Source organism: Dipodomys merriami, unplaced genomic scaffold, assembly GCF_024711535.1.
Source record: "Dipodomys merriami isolate MVZ:Mamm:240054 unplaced genomic scaffold, mDipMer1.0.p SCAF_411, whole genome shotgun sequence".
NCBI classification, from domain to species: Eukaryota; Metazoa; Chordata; class Mammalia; order Rodentia; family Heteromyidae; genus Dipodomys; species Dipodomys merriami.
Genome location: NW_027205727.1, coordinates 651,368 through 670,673, shown reverse-complemented (window position 1 = coordinate 670,673; position 19,306 = coordinate 651,368). Strand labels below are relative to the sequence as shown.

At 37.0% G+C, this 19,306-nt stretch overlaps 1 protein-coding gene across 1 annotated transcript in view; it reads left to right on the top strand.

Moving 5' to 3' along the window:
- Window positions 1-9,637: 9,637 nt before the first annotated feature.
- Window positions 9,638-19,306, top strand: part of LOC138807125 (zinc finger protein 585A-like) — an 86,662-nt gene continuing 76,993 nt past the window's right edge. Inside the window, 2 exon segments of the mRNA XM_069992689.1 lie at window positions 9,638-9,694; window positions 17,096-17,222. Coding sequence (XP_069848790.1) covers window positions 9,638-9,694; window positions 17,096-17,222 — 184 coding nt within the window.

The window sequence follows — 19,306 nt, the reverse complement described above, 5'->3', positions numbered from 1 at the left end:
AAGCTGATCTGAGACCCTTCCCAGATCTCGCTTACTGCCATGTGCAGTGTGGCAAAGGAATGGCTTGCAGAATGAAGTAATGAAGTCTGTGTGTCCAGCCTCCCTCTAGGGATGTGGCAGGTTTCAAGTTAAGGCACTAAAGGTGGCTAATTTATGATCCCTGCCTAGTGAGCCCATGTTCTTCCCATAATGAGAAAGCCCTATAGCTGGACAGAGAGAGATGAGATCTTGGGGGTAGCAGCCCTGAACTCCCATTCTGGTAGAAAGGATGTTCTCCCTAGGAGAGTTTTGGGAGTCTGTGATGAGAAACAAAGTAATCACCAGGATGGAATAGGAATAGCCCAAGAGTCAGGGAATAACAGAACACTCTCCTCCCCTCACCCAAAATCTAAGACCACTGGACAATAAATGGTTGATGTGAACATTGTTCTGCCCTTTGACTGGGCTTGGACAATGTCCCTGCTTCTGTGTGTGTGCGCATGTGTGTGTGTGTGTGTGTTTGCGTGCATGAGGGTGTACACACACACACACACACACACACATTGGATGAACATAGAAATATTATTTTATAAGAAATGTACTCATTATCTTGCCCATGTAATTGTAACCCCTCTGTACAGTATTTTCACAATAAAAGAAAAAATATTATTTTAAAAAATCATCTCTAAAACAACTCACTGATGGCTTACAACTGTAATTCTAGCTATTTGGGAGGCAGAGATCTGAAGATCTCAGTTCAAAGCCAGCCCCAGCAGATATATTTGAGAGATTCTTTTCTCCCATGAACCAGCAAAATCCCAGAAGTGAACATATGGCTACAGTGGGAAGAGTGCCAGCCTTGAGAAGAAAAGCCAAGTAAGAGTGACAGACTCTGAGTTAAAGCCCCAATGCTAGCAAAAATCAGGCAAATAACTAATTTAAAAAATCAGCTCAGAGCTTTCCTCATCTGTAAAATGGAATGATGAACAAGATAATGGAAGAATGAAGGAAGAGAATCCTGAAGGGCCTCAATTCACCCCATTCCACCCCCAACACCCAGCAAATATACAAAATCACCTGCTCATTACTTAGAGCCAACCAACTAGGCCTGCTTAGCCTTGTTGTTTTAGTGCCACCTGCTGGTACAAATGCAAAATGCTGCATGTTGCCATCCTAGGAGACACTTTGGCAAGTGTCTTACCTGCTTCACAGACCTCTGGCCTCATTGGGTGTCACTTTGTCTGTCTGCTACATAAACACAGTAGACTCCTTCTGCTCCATATCCTGCATCTTCCTGGCTTGTGATTTTCAGATTATTTCTTTTCTATTCCTTCTGTTGATCCTGGGGCTTGATCTCAAGCCAGGGTGCTATCCCTTAATATTTATTCTCAAGGCTAGCACTCTACCAATTGAACCACACCTCCACTTCTGGCTTTTTGCTGATTACTTGGAGATAAGAGTTTCGTATGAGCTAGGTGTCAATTGCTCAGGCCTTTAATCCTAGCTACTCAGGAGGCTGATATCTGAGGATGTCAATTCAAAGCCAGCCTGGGCAGGAGAATCTGTTAGTTTCCTATCTCCAATTATTTACAGAAAAATCTAGAAGTGGTGCTGTGGCAAAAGAGTGCTACCTTTGAGCAAAAGAGCTCATGGATAGCTCCCAGATGCTCAGTTCAAGCCATAAGACTAGTAAAAAAAAAAAAGTTATAGATTTTTCTTTTTGCCTGGGCTGGCTTTGAACCCTGATCCTCAGATCTCAGCCTCCAAAGTAACTAGGATTACACACAAAGGGCCCCTCTTATAAAGGTTCTGTCTCCTATTACTGTGACCTTCAGTCATCCTGTATGCAAGCCCCTAGACATCATCTCATCCTGCCTTGAGCAGTTAAGCACGTAGGCTACTGGGCATCACACTGTGGCCCATCACCCCTGGAAGACTTGTACATGAACACTGGACTGAATGGACCTCAGAGATATTTCCTTTTCTTTTTAGTCCCCTTCTTTGTAGAGATCTTCATTTCTTTGGCTTTCAATCCCAAATAATTTAATAATCTTACTGATATCTCTTCTTTCAAAACTGATCACACCTCTTTTGTGTGCCTATTTTTAAGGCCCTGATATGGATCTTGTGTCCTGTTGTGGCTTCTCCTGACCTGAGCTTACTCAGGAAGACTAATGCTTGTGCAAAGATATGATAAGTTTACAGGTTTATGAAGGAGTCTGGACGGATTCAATGACTGGATGGGTTTGTATTGATTTATATATAACACTAATTTAATATTTCATATTAATGAAATACAATCTTACTGATTACCCCAAAAGCATTATATGTGTACTTATATACATATATGTGTCTATATGTTTGTCTTTGAAAAAATGGCAGTTTTCATTTTAGAACTATTATCAAACACAAGAATAGTAATTGGTATAGTTGATATTTCCAATGAAGAAAGCAGATATTTTTTGCCTCCAATCATCAATATTTATTGAGCATTTACAGTGTACTGAACACAGTAGAACATACAGAAAATATTGTCCCTGCTCTGGAGGATCTTACATTCTGAAAGAAAAAATATATCTTTTCTTTTTTCTCGGTTGTGTGGCCTGAACTCTGGGCCTGGGAGCTGTCCCTCAGCTCTTCAGCTTGAGGCGAGCACTCTACCACTTGAACACAGCACCATTTCTGACTTTTTCTGTGTACGTGGTGCTGAGGAATAGAAACTAGGGCCTCGTGCATGCAAGGCAAGCACTCTATCACTGAGCCACCTTCTCAGCCCCACTTGTCTTTTAAAATGGCACTTTTATTTGGTGTCTTCTGTAACTTTCTGAGGAAATATTCTGTAGGGTGAGATTTGATATAACTCAGACCCATCATTACTTAGAGAAGATTTAAAGACAAACAATGGCAGAGCATTCAGGATAGAGTTTGTAGGAGATACACAATCTCATTAAGTAAGGTGAGATGTGCTGCAGTAGAGGATGGTTAATAGTTTGTGGGATGCAAGCAAGGAAAGCAAGGGATCTTAGACAGTGAGTAGACCAGAAAAGTCATGTGACCTTTTCCGAAGTACATGGCCACCAAGGAGGAATGGTTAGTGACAAGAGAGAAGGCTAAAAAAAAAAAAAAACAAAAAACAAAAAACAAAAAAACAACGGTAATCCTGCGTGCCTGGCAAATAAAATTACCAAAATCGAAGGCAAGCTGAATCAAAACATTCTCAAAAACCAAAACTGACTTAGATGCACAGAATTTTCAGTTAATACTAACCATTGTCATGGTGGGTCAAAAACATTGTGGCTTCCTAATTTAGAAAATGCTATATATCAAAATTTTAACTGGAAAATTATTTTTCTTTTTTTTTTCTTTTTTTTTTTTTGGTCGGTCATGGGGCTTGAACTCTGGGCCTGGGCGCTGTCCCTCACCTCTTCAGCTTAAGGCAAGTGCTCTACCACTTGAGCTACAGCGCCACTTACTGGAACATTATTTTTCAAATCAATTTTCCCCTACCCAAGGAAAAACTTGGGTTTGTAGGAGGTAGTTGGTAGATAGATTAGTATTTTTTTATTGTGATAAATTTTGCACTTTAAACTTGGTAAAAGCCCATTAGCTGCCAAAAGGGAGTAAGGAACTAAGTTATAATAATGTACAATTTCTTTTGAGGCATATCAGAACCAAAAGAATAATTTACATGAAAAGTTGTAGAGAAAACGGTAATAATGATTACCAAACAGTTCGATTTCACTGCATCTTTACTTTTACATTTTTGTTTGTAGGTTGTCTAAAACAGTTAAATACAAATAAAATCTGTAGCAAAAATAATGAGAGCAAGCAGCAGGTAACATTACAAATAATGGAATGTGAACCATTTCTGCCCTTATCCAGAGTTAATTGGGACACAACTTTGTCTCAAATAATACTTCTGGTACTGTAGTCTAAGGTGTGCACACTGAAATAGACTCTTCCACAGAAATAGATGATTCCAGAATGTAACAGCCATGGAATATCTGTACCACAGCCCTGCAAGTGCTCCAAAATTTTCGTATGTCCAGAATAACTACACCTGTGCCTGGAACCAATTTTCCCTTTTATTCCCCACCAGTACAAACCAATATGTAGGAAGATTTCTTCACTTCAACATGGAAGCAGTTTTAACACACACTGGCCCTTGTGAAGTCCCCATGTACCAAAGTACATGCCAAACATTTACAACTTGTAAAAATTCTACATCTTCGGGCTGGGAAGGTGGCTCAGTGGTAGAGCGCTTGCCTTGCATGCCTGAGGCCCTGGGTTTGATTCCTCAGCACCACATAAGCAAAAAAGAAAAAAGCCAGAAGTGGCACTGTGGCTCAAGTGGTAGGGCACTAGCCTTGAGCTGAAGAGCTGAGGGACAGTGCCCAGGCCAAGAGTTCAGGCCCCATGACTGGACCCAAAAAAAAATTCTACATCTTCATATTGGCCAATTGAAGATGAAAACAGATAAATCACTAAATGTTAACAGGCAATATCTATTCCCCTAATATTAAAAAACAACAACAAAAAACCCTGAGAAATATAGAAATTCAAATAGAAGCAACATAAACCCATCATAAATCATAAACAAACTATTTGTGGGACAGCATGGATGGCAATTAGTCTGCTGTATAAATTTTAGAATGAGGCAGACAAAAGTTGGAAGGCCATTTAATTTTCCCCTCCTTCTCCTGCTTTCACTTCATCTCCTTGGTTATCATATCTACAATGTCAACTTTTCTCTCAGTAACTACTTTATTAGCGTGCAGTCTTTGAACCCCTCTTCACTTAATGTATCAAGTTCAGCAATGACTTCATCAAAACCTGTCTTTGCAAGAAAGCAAGCTTTCTCTGGGGAGTTCAGAATCTCATAATAGAACACCAAGAAGTTAAGGGCCAGACCCAAACTGATAGGTTTATCGGTTGTGAAGCTTGAACTCTGGGCCTGGGCACTGTCTCTCAGCTCTTCAGCTCAAAGCTAGTGCTCTACCACTTGAGCCATAGTACCACTTCCTGTTTTCTAATCGGTTTATCAGATATGAGTCTCAAATATTTCTTTATTGCTATTGTTTCTAACATATTTGTACGATGATTTCTTTTTTGCTGTGTATGTCCCTCCCTGATGGTATCTGGTAAAGAACTGCTACACTTGTGTTTCGTTGAAAATCAATCTTTCTATGTTACCTAGAATGGCCTTCATCTCCTGAGCTTGAATGATCCTCCCTACTCAGGCTTAGAAGTTGCTGCACTATAGTTGTATCACTGGGCCTGGAAAGATTTGGCCTACACAGTTATTTTGAGAAGAGCTCCTAGGGAGCTAAGAAGTTAGGAATTCTCTGGTGATGCTGCATTATCAGTAAAGGAACTGTGTTTTCCCAAATGATGCCTGACTATTCCTGACTGTGGCAAATGCCAGAGGTCAGGACACAAGCCTGGTTTCTAGAAGTGGCCCTGACTCTTCCCACACTTAGGACCTGGGATAACAAAGATTTATTCCAAAGTCTAATGGGTAACACCTGGGAAGACAATATGAGGTAGCTTAGAGTGACTGAGAGGAACTTTTAGGATCATAGAAGAGGGAGGAATTCACACTGAAATAGGGCGTGCAAATGGAAAGACAAAAACACACTGGTTTGGGCCAAGCCATCAAGCTTCACAGAGACCTATCCTTCACTTCACACTTGCACCTCACCCACATTCCCCCCCCCCCCGATCTCCCAAAACCACCATTAGTTTGAACAGTAATTGTGGTGAGGTGCCTGTTCTAAGACCACTCCTCCCACCCACAGGATGCTTTTCACTATTTAGCTGAACAAATTGTTAAAGAAAAGATAATGGGAACACCATGAGTTCAAGCCACAAGAGCAACAATGAACATCAAAGAAAAGAAATGAAAAGTAAAGAACCTTAAAGGAAAGGAAAAATTTGGAAACAGCCAAAAGCTACTAAAGATTCCAAAAATGGAATTTGGACACTTCTGGGAAATTGTTACATTTTTTAAAAAAATTTAATTGGTGCAAGGATTATGCTGTATATCTAGCAATTCTGCTACTTTATTGCAGTGTATACATTAAAGCATGAAAAATGATCCAAGAATCAGTTTAGTGCCTGCGAATACCTTTTTATATTGAACAGGGAGCTATTCCAAAATGTAAAGAAATCAGATATCATTTACATTCAACAGAACTTATCTGTTACACACGAACAGAAACAAGTCTCATAAGCTCAATTACATTAGTAGATCTAAGAATTAAAAAGCCAACTTATTTCATGCTTCCAATACTTGTCCATTTCTCAGATAGTCTAACAATGTTTCAGAAGACACACAGTGATTTTCATTAAAAAAAAAAAAAAAACTCACCTATGTTCATGCGAAGCAGGTGAAAAACCTCCCTATGCATCCCTGCAGTCCTAAGATAAAGGGCCTAACACTGGTAGAAACCTACTTCCTCGCAGAGTGGCACGATGCATTGTGGGAATTGTAGTCTATGTTGCAGCACAGATACTTTGAAAGTGCAGGTTTTTTATTCTTTTTTTAAAAGCAGGACAAAGATCCTTCTGCGCATGTGCCTCCCCACCCACTGTGGGTGGTTCCAGCCTGCAAATTCCAGTTTCTTTCCCGTGGCCTTGCTGCTGCAAGTTTTCTCTTCAGTGGAGCTTGGGAAGTGTAACTTGAAGGGATCTCAGGCTGCAGAACTAATAACAGGTAGGAACTGTGAGCTGGATGCAAAACACAAGGCAAAATTGATCCTCCACATGTTCCTCCAGCATGAGGCTGATGATTTGTTCAGGGCTCCAGAGTTTGTGCTGCCACAGCCCTTGTGTCTCCAGGTGCCAGAAACTGGCTTGCAACATTCTGACAGCAAGTTGGGTGGTTCTCCAGAATAGGAGAAAGTGTGCATTTATATTTCCATGATGGTGAAATTCTGCTGTTAACACCTGTGACCTTACTATCTTTGCCCAGGTGTAAGATGAGCATGGTAACAATTGTAGCAAAATTGTGAGGTGTGTGCCTGATTTGACTCCATTTATATTGCAGTTGTTTTTTGGGTTCCTGTGTTGTTTCTCCTACAGGTGTCTCTGCTCTTCTCCTTCCTTGTTAGCTTTCTTAGTACTCCTGGCTTTAGTTCACACGTGTTTGTACAAGACCTTTTTACTAGGAACAGGTCTACATGAGATATTACAGTAGTGTGTGATGGTCCTGGTTTTTTTTTTTTTTTACTTTCTGTTAAGCAATGAAGCCTAGCAATGTTTGAAGGAGGATACCTTGTCAACTCTGACAAGCCCTACAGAGCAGAGGCAGAAAGGTAAAGGAAGGGCAAAATGTTTTCAGCTTCCTTGCCTTAAGCAAAGATAGGTTCTACTCACTAGAGCACAAGATACAGGTGGTACTCTTTCCTCTAACACTCCCAATCACTAGGTGCTGTTGGAAGGTTAACAGTAACTAGTAGGAGGGGAAATGAACTTGCCTGAAGAATCAGTCAGAGCCTAGTTCTCAGAAAGGACATGGGGCTGTGGTTTGTGGATTAGGAATTATTGTCACAACTGAAAGTATCTATCTCTGTTCTTACTAATTTATTCAGCCTCTTCACAGTATCAATTCTTGTACAGGATCTCTCAAATGTCTCACCTGTGGATATACTGATAGTAGCCTTATAGCGTTGGTTTTTACCTGCAGTTAAGAAAGTGTTTGTCATGGAGTATTACAAAAGGAAATTAAAGTACTGTGTCTTACTCAAAGTGGTATGGTTTTTAGATGTAACGTATAATGAAGTTTTAGGTAGTGTTCTCCATTTTGTCTCAACCTGCTCAAAGAAGTATTATTTCACTTAAAATCTTCATGGGAATTGAAGTCAATGAAACTTGAACATTCATTTAAAATATGTTAGTGAAACACGTTGATCCCTTTTTATCCTTTGCAGTTCCTATGCATTTTCCTAGCTTAAAATTTTACTAACATGGAGGTTTTCCACTTTATCTGTTCTTGACAATTTACAATTTCTCCACTAGATTATTGAGCCTATTTTACATCATTTAAAATGAGAGACTGCCTAAATATGTATTCCAAAACAATTGTTCAATAGAATTTAAATACAATACAATAAAATGCTCTTTTTTTGTGTGCTAGATCTGGTTCTTGGGCTCAAGCACTGGACATTGACCCTGAGCTTGTTTTGTTCCAGCCTAATGTTCTACCACTTAAGCCATATCTCCACTTCTAGGTATTTTAGTAGTTTATTGGAGATCAGTGTCTCTTAGACTTTCCTGCCCCAGCTGGCTTCAATCTGTGGGGCTCAGATCTCAGACTTCTGAGTAGCTAAGATTACAACTATGAGCCACTAGAGCCCAGTTACAAAATAAACTCTTAAATATAGATTATGTTTGTAATAAAATAATATGAAATAGAAACTTGAAATTTAAAGGATGATAGTCTAAATCCCAAAACAAGAAGAAAATATCCCACCCTGAAATCTATAACAATTGTGGTTTTGAGTATTTGAATATGGATAATTAGCCTACAGAAGTTTCTTTGTTACTTTTTAAAAGTAAGAAACCATTCTTGTCATGTGGAACAATCCAAAATGAATGTGCAAATGTTGCTTTTAAGTGATTCATATTGTTCCTTAGCACAAACGACCCAAATGAAGTTTACAGAGTAGGTTTTCATATTTCATACATATCACTGTAAAATTATGTTATTTTATATTAAGAGTTTCTAATCCACGTAGTTGTGTAAAAAAAATAAAAACTCTGGACAGTAGCATTTCCTGTGTAAAAGCCAAGCAATATATATAAGAAAAAGCATATAGATATTTATTTTTTACTTTTATAACTCTGCATTTTTGGGTGTCCTCAGCTTAGAACTTTGTGTTAGTATTATTTGTGCAACATAAGATTTTAATCTTCTGGTTCTTTAGCTGTGATGTTCTGTCACTCCTATGCTTAATATTTCATGTTACATCTTTAGTAAGCCCTTTATCTCTCATATGATTGTTTAGGAAAGGGAGCATTAGGGACTTCTCAAAACTGTATTTACATAATCTTTACTGATTAAGTAAAGTAGGCTAAATGACAAATTTCAAGTTATTGCTCAAGGGTGCTCCAAGTATTTGGATGCAGGGAAATGTGCCATTTGAAAACCATTACTGAAATATTATAATACAAGTAATATGTATTGTATATATTTTCTTGTATAATTTTGGGGAAAAGTATTGAGTTATAACCTATATTCTCTCCATGGAATTTAAATGTATAAATGAATAAGATAGAGTGCAAAAGCTCGATGGAGTCCTAGGATCCATTTTAATGAATAGAAAAATAATTCATACAACCCTAAATGTATTTCATTAATAATTGGTGGTATTGAAGGTGTGGATTTTTGTTTTAATTATTCAATCATTATTAGGAACCTTAGTTTTTATGAATTCTGTATGTATATTAACTTAGAATACTGTTTGTCTACAAACTAATGGACTGTGGAGTCATCTTCAGTGGAGCATTTAATACTCTACTTGAGACATCAAAGATTCTTCTCCCATAAGAAGGCTTTGTGCTTTTTCACTCCATGTATAATGTTTTGAGCAGGAAAATCTGAGGCATAATCACACAGGTTCTTTTCTGACTATGTCAATTGCCTTTTCTCTAAGCCATGCGTCCAGAATCTTCTCTTCATTGGCAACAGGAAGAAAGGATGAGAGGATATCTGGTGAGTTGTTTTTTATTTCTCATTTTTCACATTCCATTTTAGGAAGCTAAGTCTATCCAAGATTTAAAACAGAAAAAAAATATTCAGTTTCAAGAACATGTTCCTAAACAAGAGTAAGATGGTTTTTAGAATGAGTAGATTATAGAATGTCTTAGTTTAGGGCAGACTTGCTTGGAGTTTTCTGATGTGAGATAAAGTAGTCACACTTGTTTGGTGATTCAATGCCATTGAGGGAGTCACTTGTCATGTAAAGTGGACATTTGCTGACAACTTGTCAGAGATCACCTCCTTATGATTAATGTTGAATTATGTTAAACAGGTTTTACTGGAGTTTCTGAAATAGTGTGGTCACACACATACCTTCAAATGTGAGAGATTACTTAGTAAGATACATGTAATTAAATTACTCTCCATACATACTTCTTGGACTGCTTACTGGTCTTTGACTACATAAAACTTGATAATATTTGATGATATAGTGTGTGGTCTTCCTAGAAAGCCCTTTGTTTTTTTCCTAATGTGTCGTCACAAGATTTTTTTTCTCTATTTACTCTCTTCATTCTGTTTCCTACTCATAAGCTTTCATCATGTCTCTCTTTCTCTCACTTTTTATATATTTTCCTCCCTGTGTCTTCATCTCTTTCAGTCCCCCTTCTCTCCGTCTGTCTCTCACCATTTTTCAAATGCTGTATGTGGGAACTTGTTTGTTTTCCTGATCAATTTTCCTTTGCTGACATAGTTCTTTGAATTGAAATTTCTCTTACCCCTTTTCTCTTTATGTCTGAGATGAACGTTTGTTGTATTGCATGCTTGGTGTCTAAATTCAACACTAATGGGACACACCTACCTCATTCTCCACTGTCTTTCTTGTGCTAGTGTTGGAACAGGAACTCATAGGCTTCACATCCTGTCCGCTTCCTCCTTCACTGTTGACACTACTTGGTCTTTTAAAAAAAATCTTTTTGCATTGTAAAATAGTTTACAGAGGGGTTACAGTTACATGATTATATTTCCTATGGAGCATTGTTACCTGCTCCTTTGTTTTTCCTCTACCATTTCTTTCCTCCTAACCTCTGCAACCCCTCCCACCCTCCCTCACTCAAATGGTAAAGTTCATTTTCAACCTAGTGTCTTTTTTTTGTTTTGGGGTCCAGTTGTGGGGCCTGAATTCTGGACCTGGGCATTGTCCCTCAGCTCTTTCCACTTGAGCCACAGCGCCACTTCCAGCTTTTTTTCTTTTTGCTTATGTGGTGCTGAGGAATCGAACCCTGGGCCTCACGCATGCAAGGCAAGCGCTCTACCACTGATCCACCTTCCCAGCCCCCAACCTAGTGTCTTGTACATCTCATTGTTACAATGAGTCAGCCTGTATCCCTATTTAAGCATTTTGTTTTTTTCCGTCCTATCCCCAAATTAGAAAAGTGTATATACAAGATGCAAGGCACCGCAAAAACATACAGTGACAACAGGGGTTATACCGTGGGGGAAGAACATACCAAAGGAACAAAAAGTCACATAGTACATTAAAAACAATAGCAAGAAAGAGAAAAACCACTTGAGTTCCTGTCTTAGGGCTCATTTCACTTCATATCATCTGATATGGTCATATGTACATAGCTTTTGACCATTTCTGCTTGTCCTAGACATGTACTAGTTATTTCAAATAAGGGAGATCATGGGACCTATGTTTCTTTGGGCCTGGCTTACTTCACTTATTACACATTTCTCCAAGTCTTAACATTTCCTTATAAATGGGGTGATGCCATTATTTCTGATGGAGGCATAGAAAAGCATTGTGTGTGTGTGTGTGTGTGTGTGTGTGTGTGTATGTCTATACACATATATGTATAAATACATATTATGTATATATGGATATATATATCATATTTTCTTGATTCACTCATCTACTGAGGGGCATCAAGGTTGGTTCCATATCTTAGCTATGGTAAATAAAGCTGCAATAAACATAGGTGTGCTGGTAGCTTTAGTATACCCTTGTTTGTGATCTTTGGGTAAATACCCTAAAGTGTGATTGCTGGGTCAAAGGGGAGCATTATGTGGAGTCTTTTGAGGAACCTCCATACTACTTTCCAAAGTGATTGAACAAGTTTACACTCCCACCAACAATGCAGTAGGGTTCCCTTTTCTGTTCGCATCCCCTTCAGCATCTGTTGTTATTCGTGTTCGTGATTATAGCCATTCTATCTAGGGTGAGGTGGAATTTCAAGGTTGTCTTAATCTGCATTTCTTTTTGGCTAGAGAAGTTGAGACTTTTTTTGATTTTTGTGTTTTTTTTAGAATGAAATTGCTCCATTTGTTAGGAAATGGAAAGTCGTGGAAAAAATTATACTAAGAGAAGTAAGAAAGGACCAAAGAAACATAGGTCCCATGGTTTCCCTTATTTGCAATAACTTGTATATATCTGAAACAAGCAGAAATGGTCAGATAAGTTGATTTTAGGCAAAAATGAACCCCATTAAGGATTCAAATGTATTTTCTTTCTTGTAATTGTTTCTAACATATTTATAAGTTGAGCCTTTTTTTAAATATGTCTTTTGGCCATTCTTATTTCCTCTTCAGATTAGATTCTTGTTAAGTCTTTAGCCCACTTATTTATTGGGCAGTTGTTTCTCTGAGGATTTGTTGTTGGGGATTTAATTTCTTGAGTTCTAAGTATATTTTAGATATGAGACCCATGTTCATTTTATGCCTAGTGAAGATCTTCTGCCAATCTGTGGGTTTTGTATTGATCTTGTTAGCAATGTCCTTTGCCATGCAGAAGCTCTGCGGTTTCATGCAATCCCATTTGTCCAACCTTTCTTTGATTTGTTGTGTTTCTGGGTCTCTATTAAGAAAATTTTGGCTGGTGCCAAGTACCACTAGAGTTTCTCCTATTCTTTTCTGTAATGTTTTTTAGGGTGTTTGCTTTGAATGTGAGGTTTTTGATCATTTTGGAATTGATTCTGGTGCAGGGTTATATATACAGATCTAGCTTTAGTTTTCTACAGGTAATGAACCAACTTTGCCACCACCATTTACTGACGAAGTTGTCTTTCCTCCATTCTATTTTTGAGCTCCCTTCTCAAAGTTTAGGTGGATATAGGTCTGTGTGTACATTTCTGGGACTTCAGTCCTATTCCATTGGTCCTCAAGTTTGTTCTTGTGCAATTACCAATCTGTTTTGATTACTATGGCTTTGTAGTACAGTTTGAAATTTGGTAGTGATATTCTACCAGCATTGTTCTTTCTGGTATGGATCGTTTTTGCTATCTGGGGTCTTTTATTGTTCCATATACATTTCTGGCTTGTTTTTAATATTTCATTGAAGAACTCGGACTATTGATAAGTATCGCATTGAATTTGTAGATAGCCTTTGGAAGTATTGTCATTTTCACAATGTTGATCCTCCCATTCCGGGAGCATGGTAGGTTTTTCCAGTTCCTAAGTTGTGCTTTAATTTCTTTTTTGGCACTATCTCTTGAGCCACACCTCTCCAATATGTTGATTAGCTGCTTAATTTGAGTTGTCTACCCAGTTTTCTGGCTTCCAGCCTCCTTAATAGCTAGGGTAGGATAAGCATCTTGAACCAGAAGCACTTGTTTTGTTTTTACTTACTTGAATATTTATCATTAATAATTAATTGGATACTACAATAAAGTTAGATTATTGTTAACAGCATATTTAAAATTAATATTCAACCTATGCTCCAGTATTTCATGTTTCAATTAAGTGATGTACTTTATTTCTAATAATTATAGCTCTTTTTCTAACTGTGCTACATTTTCTTCACTAACTTTACGCTCACACAACTTCATGAAGAAATTGTTTCAAATTTAATTGATCTATTGTTATAGTGGTGATGTATAGAGAGACTACCATTTCTTGGGCCAGGTATTGAATACATTTCCTTTCATGCTGTGTCTTCCATACCCTCACTCTCTCCCAATGAATGTTTCCCTGCCATCTTGACTCATGATTTGTATAGCTTACTTTCATCAGTGCCTAATGACCTCCACAGATGCGCTTTTTACCCCATTTCCTTCTAGTTCTCTGGCTTTCCCCCACTCTCCAGAAGAGATCCATGTGAATACACCATATCTATTTAAACTTTTTTTTGCCAAACCTGGGGCTTGAATTTGGAGCCTGTCCTGGGCACCATTCCTGATCTTGATTTACTCAAGTCTGCAACTCTACCACCTGAGCCACAGTGCCATTTCCTAATTTTTCTATTTATGTAGTGCTGAGGAATGGAACCTAGAGCTTCATGCATGGCAGGCAAGTACTCTAACACTTAGCTATATTCCCAGCCCCAAACTATGTGTTTTTATTTCAAAGGTGAAGTAAGAAAGAGGCTATATTTAATATTCTATAAATCACAATGACAGAATACATATCTTTGAGATCCATTGTAATTTCCCTGTGTTTATTTCACTCATAGAATACTATAAATATATCTTTTAATTTTCATGTATTTATAACATAACTTTAATTTTTCATATTGTTTTCTACACCATTTGTCTTCCGATTTACTATTAATCTTGGAATATGTGTCTTGATAAATGCAACACCATAGTATTTTTTTTTTAAGTTTAAGATAATGTCATCCATGTGTGTGTTCGTGCTGATTTTTTGTCTGGTTGTTATATCAGTTAGTAAGAGGAGTATTAGTTCTACAATAGTAATGGTAGATTAAAGTATTAAAACTGCATGGTCTTTAACATGTCTTTGTACCTTTGCTTTTCAGCATACATTTTTACTATCATAATGTATAATCTGTCTGTCATTATCAATGATCTATATCTGTGGTCATATATTTTGGGCTGATGCGTATTTCCTACATATTATCACTATTTGTATTTTTCATCATTAACTTTTGCTCATGGTATCTTTGTATATTTTTTTTAATTTTTATTTCTCTCTAGTCCATGACTTTGGATTGCTCATTAAGTTTTCTTTCTTCTGTTCATGTCAGACAGTGCCTTATATATTTACTATATTTTACAATATAAATATGGTCTTATTTTGATGGATATCTTGCTAATTAATATCTGTTTGTCCCATCTGATATTTATTTCTTATTTTGCTTCTATGTAACCTGCACACACCTCAACTTCACTGTAAATCACCTCTCATATAAGCTGCAGGCATTCTCCTGTACACTGTGAATTACCTCTGATACCAATTACAAATTAAATCTGATGTAAATAGTTGTTATACTCCATTGTTCATAGGATAAAAATAAGACTGCATGCTTAATACAGGTGCCCTACTTTTTCAAAGGTTTGTTTCTATGTTCCATTGAATTTGTGCAACTCAAAATATGCAAGGACTGCAAGATTTTTTAAAAACAGTCTTATTAATATTCTTCATACAGAAATAAGCAGACATTTCATGTAAAGAACAAAGGCCATTCTCAGGCTGAAGCATAGAGCTTCAGCAGAAGTAAAATATGCAGGAAAATTGTTATACTGTAGAACTGCAAGAAAGTGAACTTTCTACCCTGTGGGATTCTTTGTTAGGAACACAAAGGAAATTAACTTGCTGGATGCATTTTTACTACGAACATTAATCTTTACAATATTATCATAGTAGTAGCATATAGCATAATATAGTTACTTTTCAATGGAATTGAATGGAATTTATAACCTATGTATAAACTTTCTATTTTCCTTTTAAATTTTTGTAGAAATAATTCTTTGAACTCAGACCCCCATATTTGCGAGGCAAGTACAAAATTAATTGATCCATATGCAGGATTCACAAACTTTGTTTTTAAAACACCTATGTGTTTGTATATTGAATTTGCATTCCTTATGAATTATGAATATGGTACTATAAGTTTTCTTTTCACAAGAGAAATTACATACAATGTTTTCTATACATTCTTTTACCTACACATGTACCATTCCTTTAACTACACATTTACCTTTTTAATAATCTTCTCCTCTGTGTAGATCTATGTTAGCAATTTTTATTTTTCTCTTCATGCACAATAATTTTTTTTTCGGTCCCGTTTTCGGGCCTGATCTCTGGCCCTGGGCCCTATCCATCAGCTCTTCAGCTCAAGGCTAGGGCTCTACCACTTGAGCCACAGCGCCACTTCTGGCTTTTTTCTTGTTTGCTCATGTGGTGCTGAGGAATCGAACCCTGGGCCTCAGGCATGCAAGGCAAGCGCTCTACCGCTGAGCCAGGCACCTTCCCAGCCCCGCAGAATAATTTTTATAGCACTTAAAATGAAGATGTGTTAATAATGCATTATCTTTCCCTAGGAATACCTTCAATCTTAATTTTAAGAAGAGGCCCTTTGCCCCATGGATTGTGTATTGAAGTCTATTTTCTTTAAACACTTTATAGATATATTTCTTTTTGTGTGTTAGTCATCATTCACCTCTGATATTGTCAAGAATGACTGTATTCCTTTTAGACACTGTACAACAAATTAGTGCTGTATTTTATTCTAATTCTTAAAACTACTATATTTTTTACATCATGTCCCAATTCATAGTTTTATTCTCTATCCTTCTTGTGGTGGTCATAGTTCACATTTTTGGGGATCATCTTGAGCATTCCTTAAGCCTCTATCCATTTACATCCATCCTTCAAGTAAGGCCTATTAAAATGCAAAGCTGATTAAGAAACATTTTATGGTAATAAGTAAGTATTTGGTGTGGTAGGAAGTAGTCAGTGTTCACAAACGTTCATGCTGGCAGTTCATTTTTACATATGAAGAAACAAATGGCTATCTATGACCATACTTTTATATCTAGAAATTTAATAACAAAAATAGTTAACATCGGATGTTTTATTGTGAGAACTATGTCAAATCTTATGAGAGCCAAATCATTCGTTTACTATTTTTTGCATAATTTACTCCTTTGAACATTTACCTGGATGCTGTGCTTTTCATAGATCTACTAATGTGTTATGTATTGCATATGATGTAATGGCCATGTTGTGACTGTTTATGAGAGCACTATTTAATAGAAACTCTAAATAGTATTGTCAGTGAGGCAGAATATGAAAATGCCGAAAACACATTTATTTACTTCATTGTTACCCAGATATATAGTAAATATTACCAAAATAAGCTAAACACACACTTTCAGACTCCTACTTATACTTATTGTTGTCTTGCTAGGTTATTAGCTTCTTAGAACTGTTTTCTTGTCTTTATTGCTGGAACCAGAAATGGGTTCTAATGTATTAGAAAAACTTTGTATGTGTAATTACCAAGGTACTATGGAGGCAAATATTTCTACTTTGATTATATATTCTCTCATTTTATAAATAACACAGAAAGTTCCAACCACATTCTGTAATACAAAAGCATACATGTAGAAGAATGAAATTCTAGTTTTGGTGTTCTCAGGACTCAGGGATTGATGGAATGTGCCCTTACAGAAGCTGGTGTCATTTGATGATGTGGCTGTGGAATTCAGCTGGGAGGAGTGGCAGGAATTGGATATTTCTCAGAGGACCCTGTATAGAGATGTGATGCTGGAAACCTATAGCATGCTGGTGTCCTTAGGTGAGCCAAAAATATCACATTAACTTGAAAAGTTAAGTGGGGGCTTGACCTCTGGGCATTGGTACAGCCTCAGCTCTTCAGTTCAAGGTGAGCACTCTATCACTTGAGCAACAGCGCCTCTTCAAGCTTTCTGGTGGTTAAATTGGAGATAAGTATCTCACAGCTTTCCTATTAGGGCTGGCTTTGTATGGCAATCCTCAGATCTCAGCCTACTGAGTAACTAGGATTACAGGTGTGAACCACTGGTGGGCGGAAAATGATTTGTTTTTAGTAGATATGTGAATATTTATAGAACTTTCAATGCTATTTGGATGTAAGTTTCCAGTCTGTGTGAAGTGTCATTTGTTTCAAATGAAGGTAGATTATATACAGGTAGATTATATAAATTCTGAGGCAATTTTATTTTCATTGTTCAAGAATTCAAATCAGCAGTTTGACAAAAGTTCCAAACTGTCTTCCCTAAAGAGAAGACTGTATTCCCAAACTTGAAATGATTATTGTGGGTAGATATACAATCTAGAAAACACATACATACATACATACATACATACATACATACATACATACATACATACATACATACATACCTATTTATCATTATTGGAATTAAGAACTGGAAATCACTAGATTAGAGGGAGTATTTATAATCCAAACCTAGTACTAGATGCAGTGGTTCATGCCTGTAATTCTTAGGAGTCTGAAATCTGAGGCTTTCAGTTTGAAGCAAAAAATGCCAGTGAAGTCTCCATGAGACTCTTATCTCAAGATAACCACTCTTACACTGGAAGTGGAGCTAGGACTCAAACTAATAGAATGCTAACCTTGAGAAAAAGAATTGCATTCAAGTCACACAACCTGCAAAATTAATTCAAACCTCGGGGAGATTCAACCATGGAGACAGTGAGAAATGAAAGAAGATTGGGGAGCAACCTTGTTAACAGGATATCTGAAATCTTAGAACAATTTTGACACAGCATGAGCAATAAGTCTTCACTCTTATTAACAGGGCACACTGGTCCTAAACCTCAATTGATTGTCAAGCTGGAGCAAGATGAAGAGCCATATATGAGAGAAGCCTCAGACAAGAATTTCTCAGGTGAGTTAAAGCATCTTGCATAGTGATCATGGATCCAGAACCAAATTGGTAAATTCGTCTTGCTATGTACTGACCAATAATATTCCTAATTCCCTTGAGTCCCATGTGTAGCAGAGAACTAGGTGATCTTTGTGTTAGACTTGTGAATCAAAAATGCATGTAGATGCACACTGAACTGTGTAGAGCAGTAAAGGTAAAGTTAGCAATTCTTTCTCTTGGTGGAAGTTATTTTGAAAAAAGAAAATTAGAAATGTGAAAAGTGAGATTTACTTTTCTTTGAAACTAGGACTAGGCAGGTATAGCAAATGACTATGCCAAGGCTGCTATCCTCTGATAAGGATAAGGAGGGTAGAGGCCAGGATACAGAACCAAAGCTTTCAGTCTAGAGAGAATGATTAACTAGGTCGTGATCTGATGTGGCTTTAGTTCATGAGTCTGAGGGTTTAAAAGTCAGATGACATTCTGTCTAAGGTGGAGGGAAACAAATTTTAAAATTTCTAAAGATACTTAATTCACAGTGAGAACTTATAACTGAAGAAATGTGGTTATAAAACTTTATTCTCAGGTGTAAGCAAAGGTTTGTATAAAAAAGGTACAATTTCCAAAGTTAGAAAATACTGTTCTCCTAATGTTTGAGAAGTAAAGTAGCACAATATATAAATTATTTTAAGAAAGTAAAACAATACAAAGCATCTATTCCCCTAAGATCAAACAAAACAATTTTTCGGAAAAAATGAAGAATGCTACATATTAAATTATACAGATTAAAAAGCTAGCTGTAAATAGTTTAGTAATTTGTATAAATAATTCCTCTGACATAAAAAAGAAGAAAAACCTGAAATACAGAAAAACATTTTCCATCATAAACTGTCAGTGTTACTCTTTTTTTGTTGTTGTGAAAACAATTTACAGAGGGGTTACAATTACATGGGCAAGGTAATGAGTACATTTCTTACCAAGCATTGTTGCCTCCTCCTTTGTTTTCCGT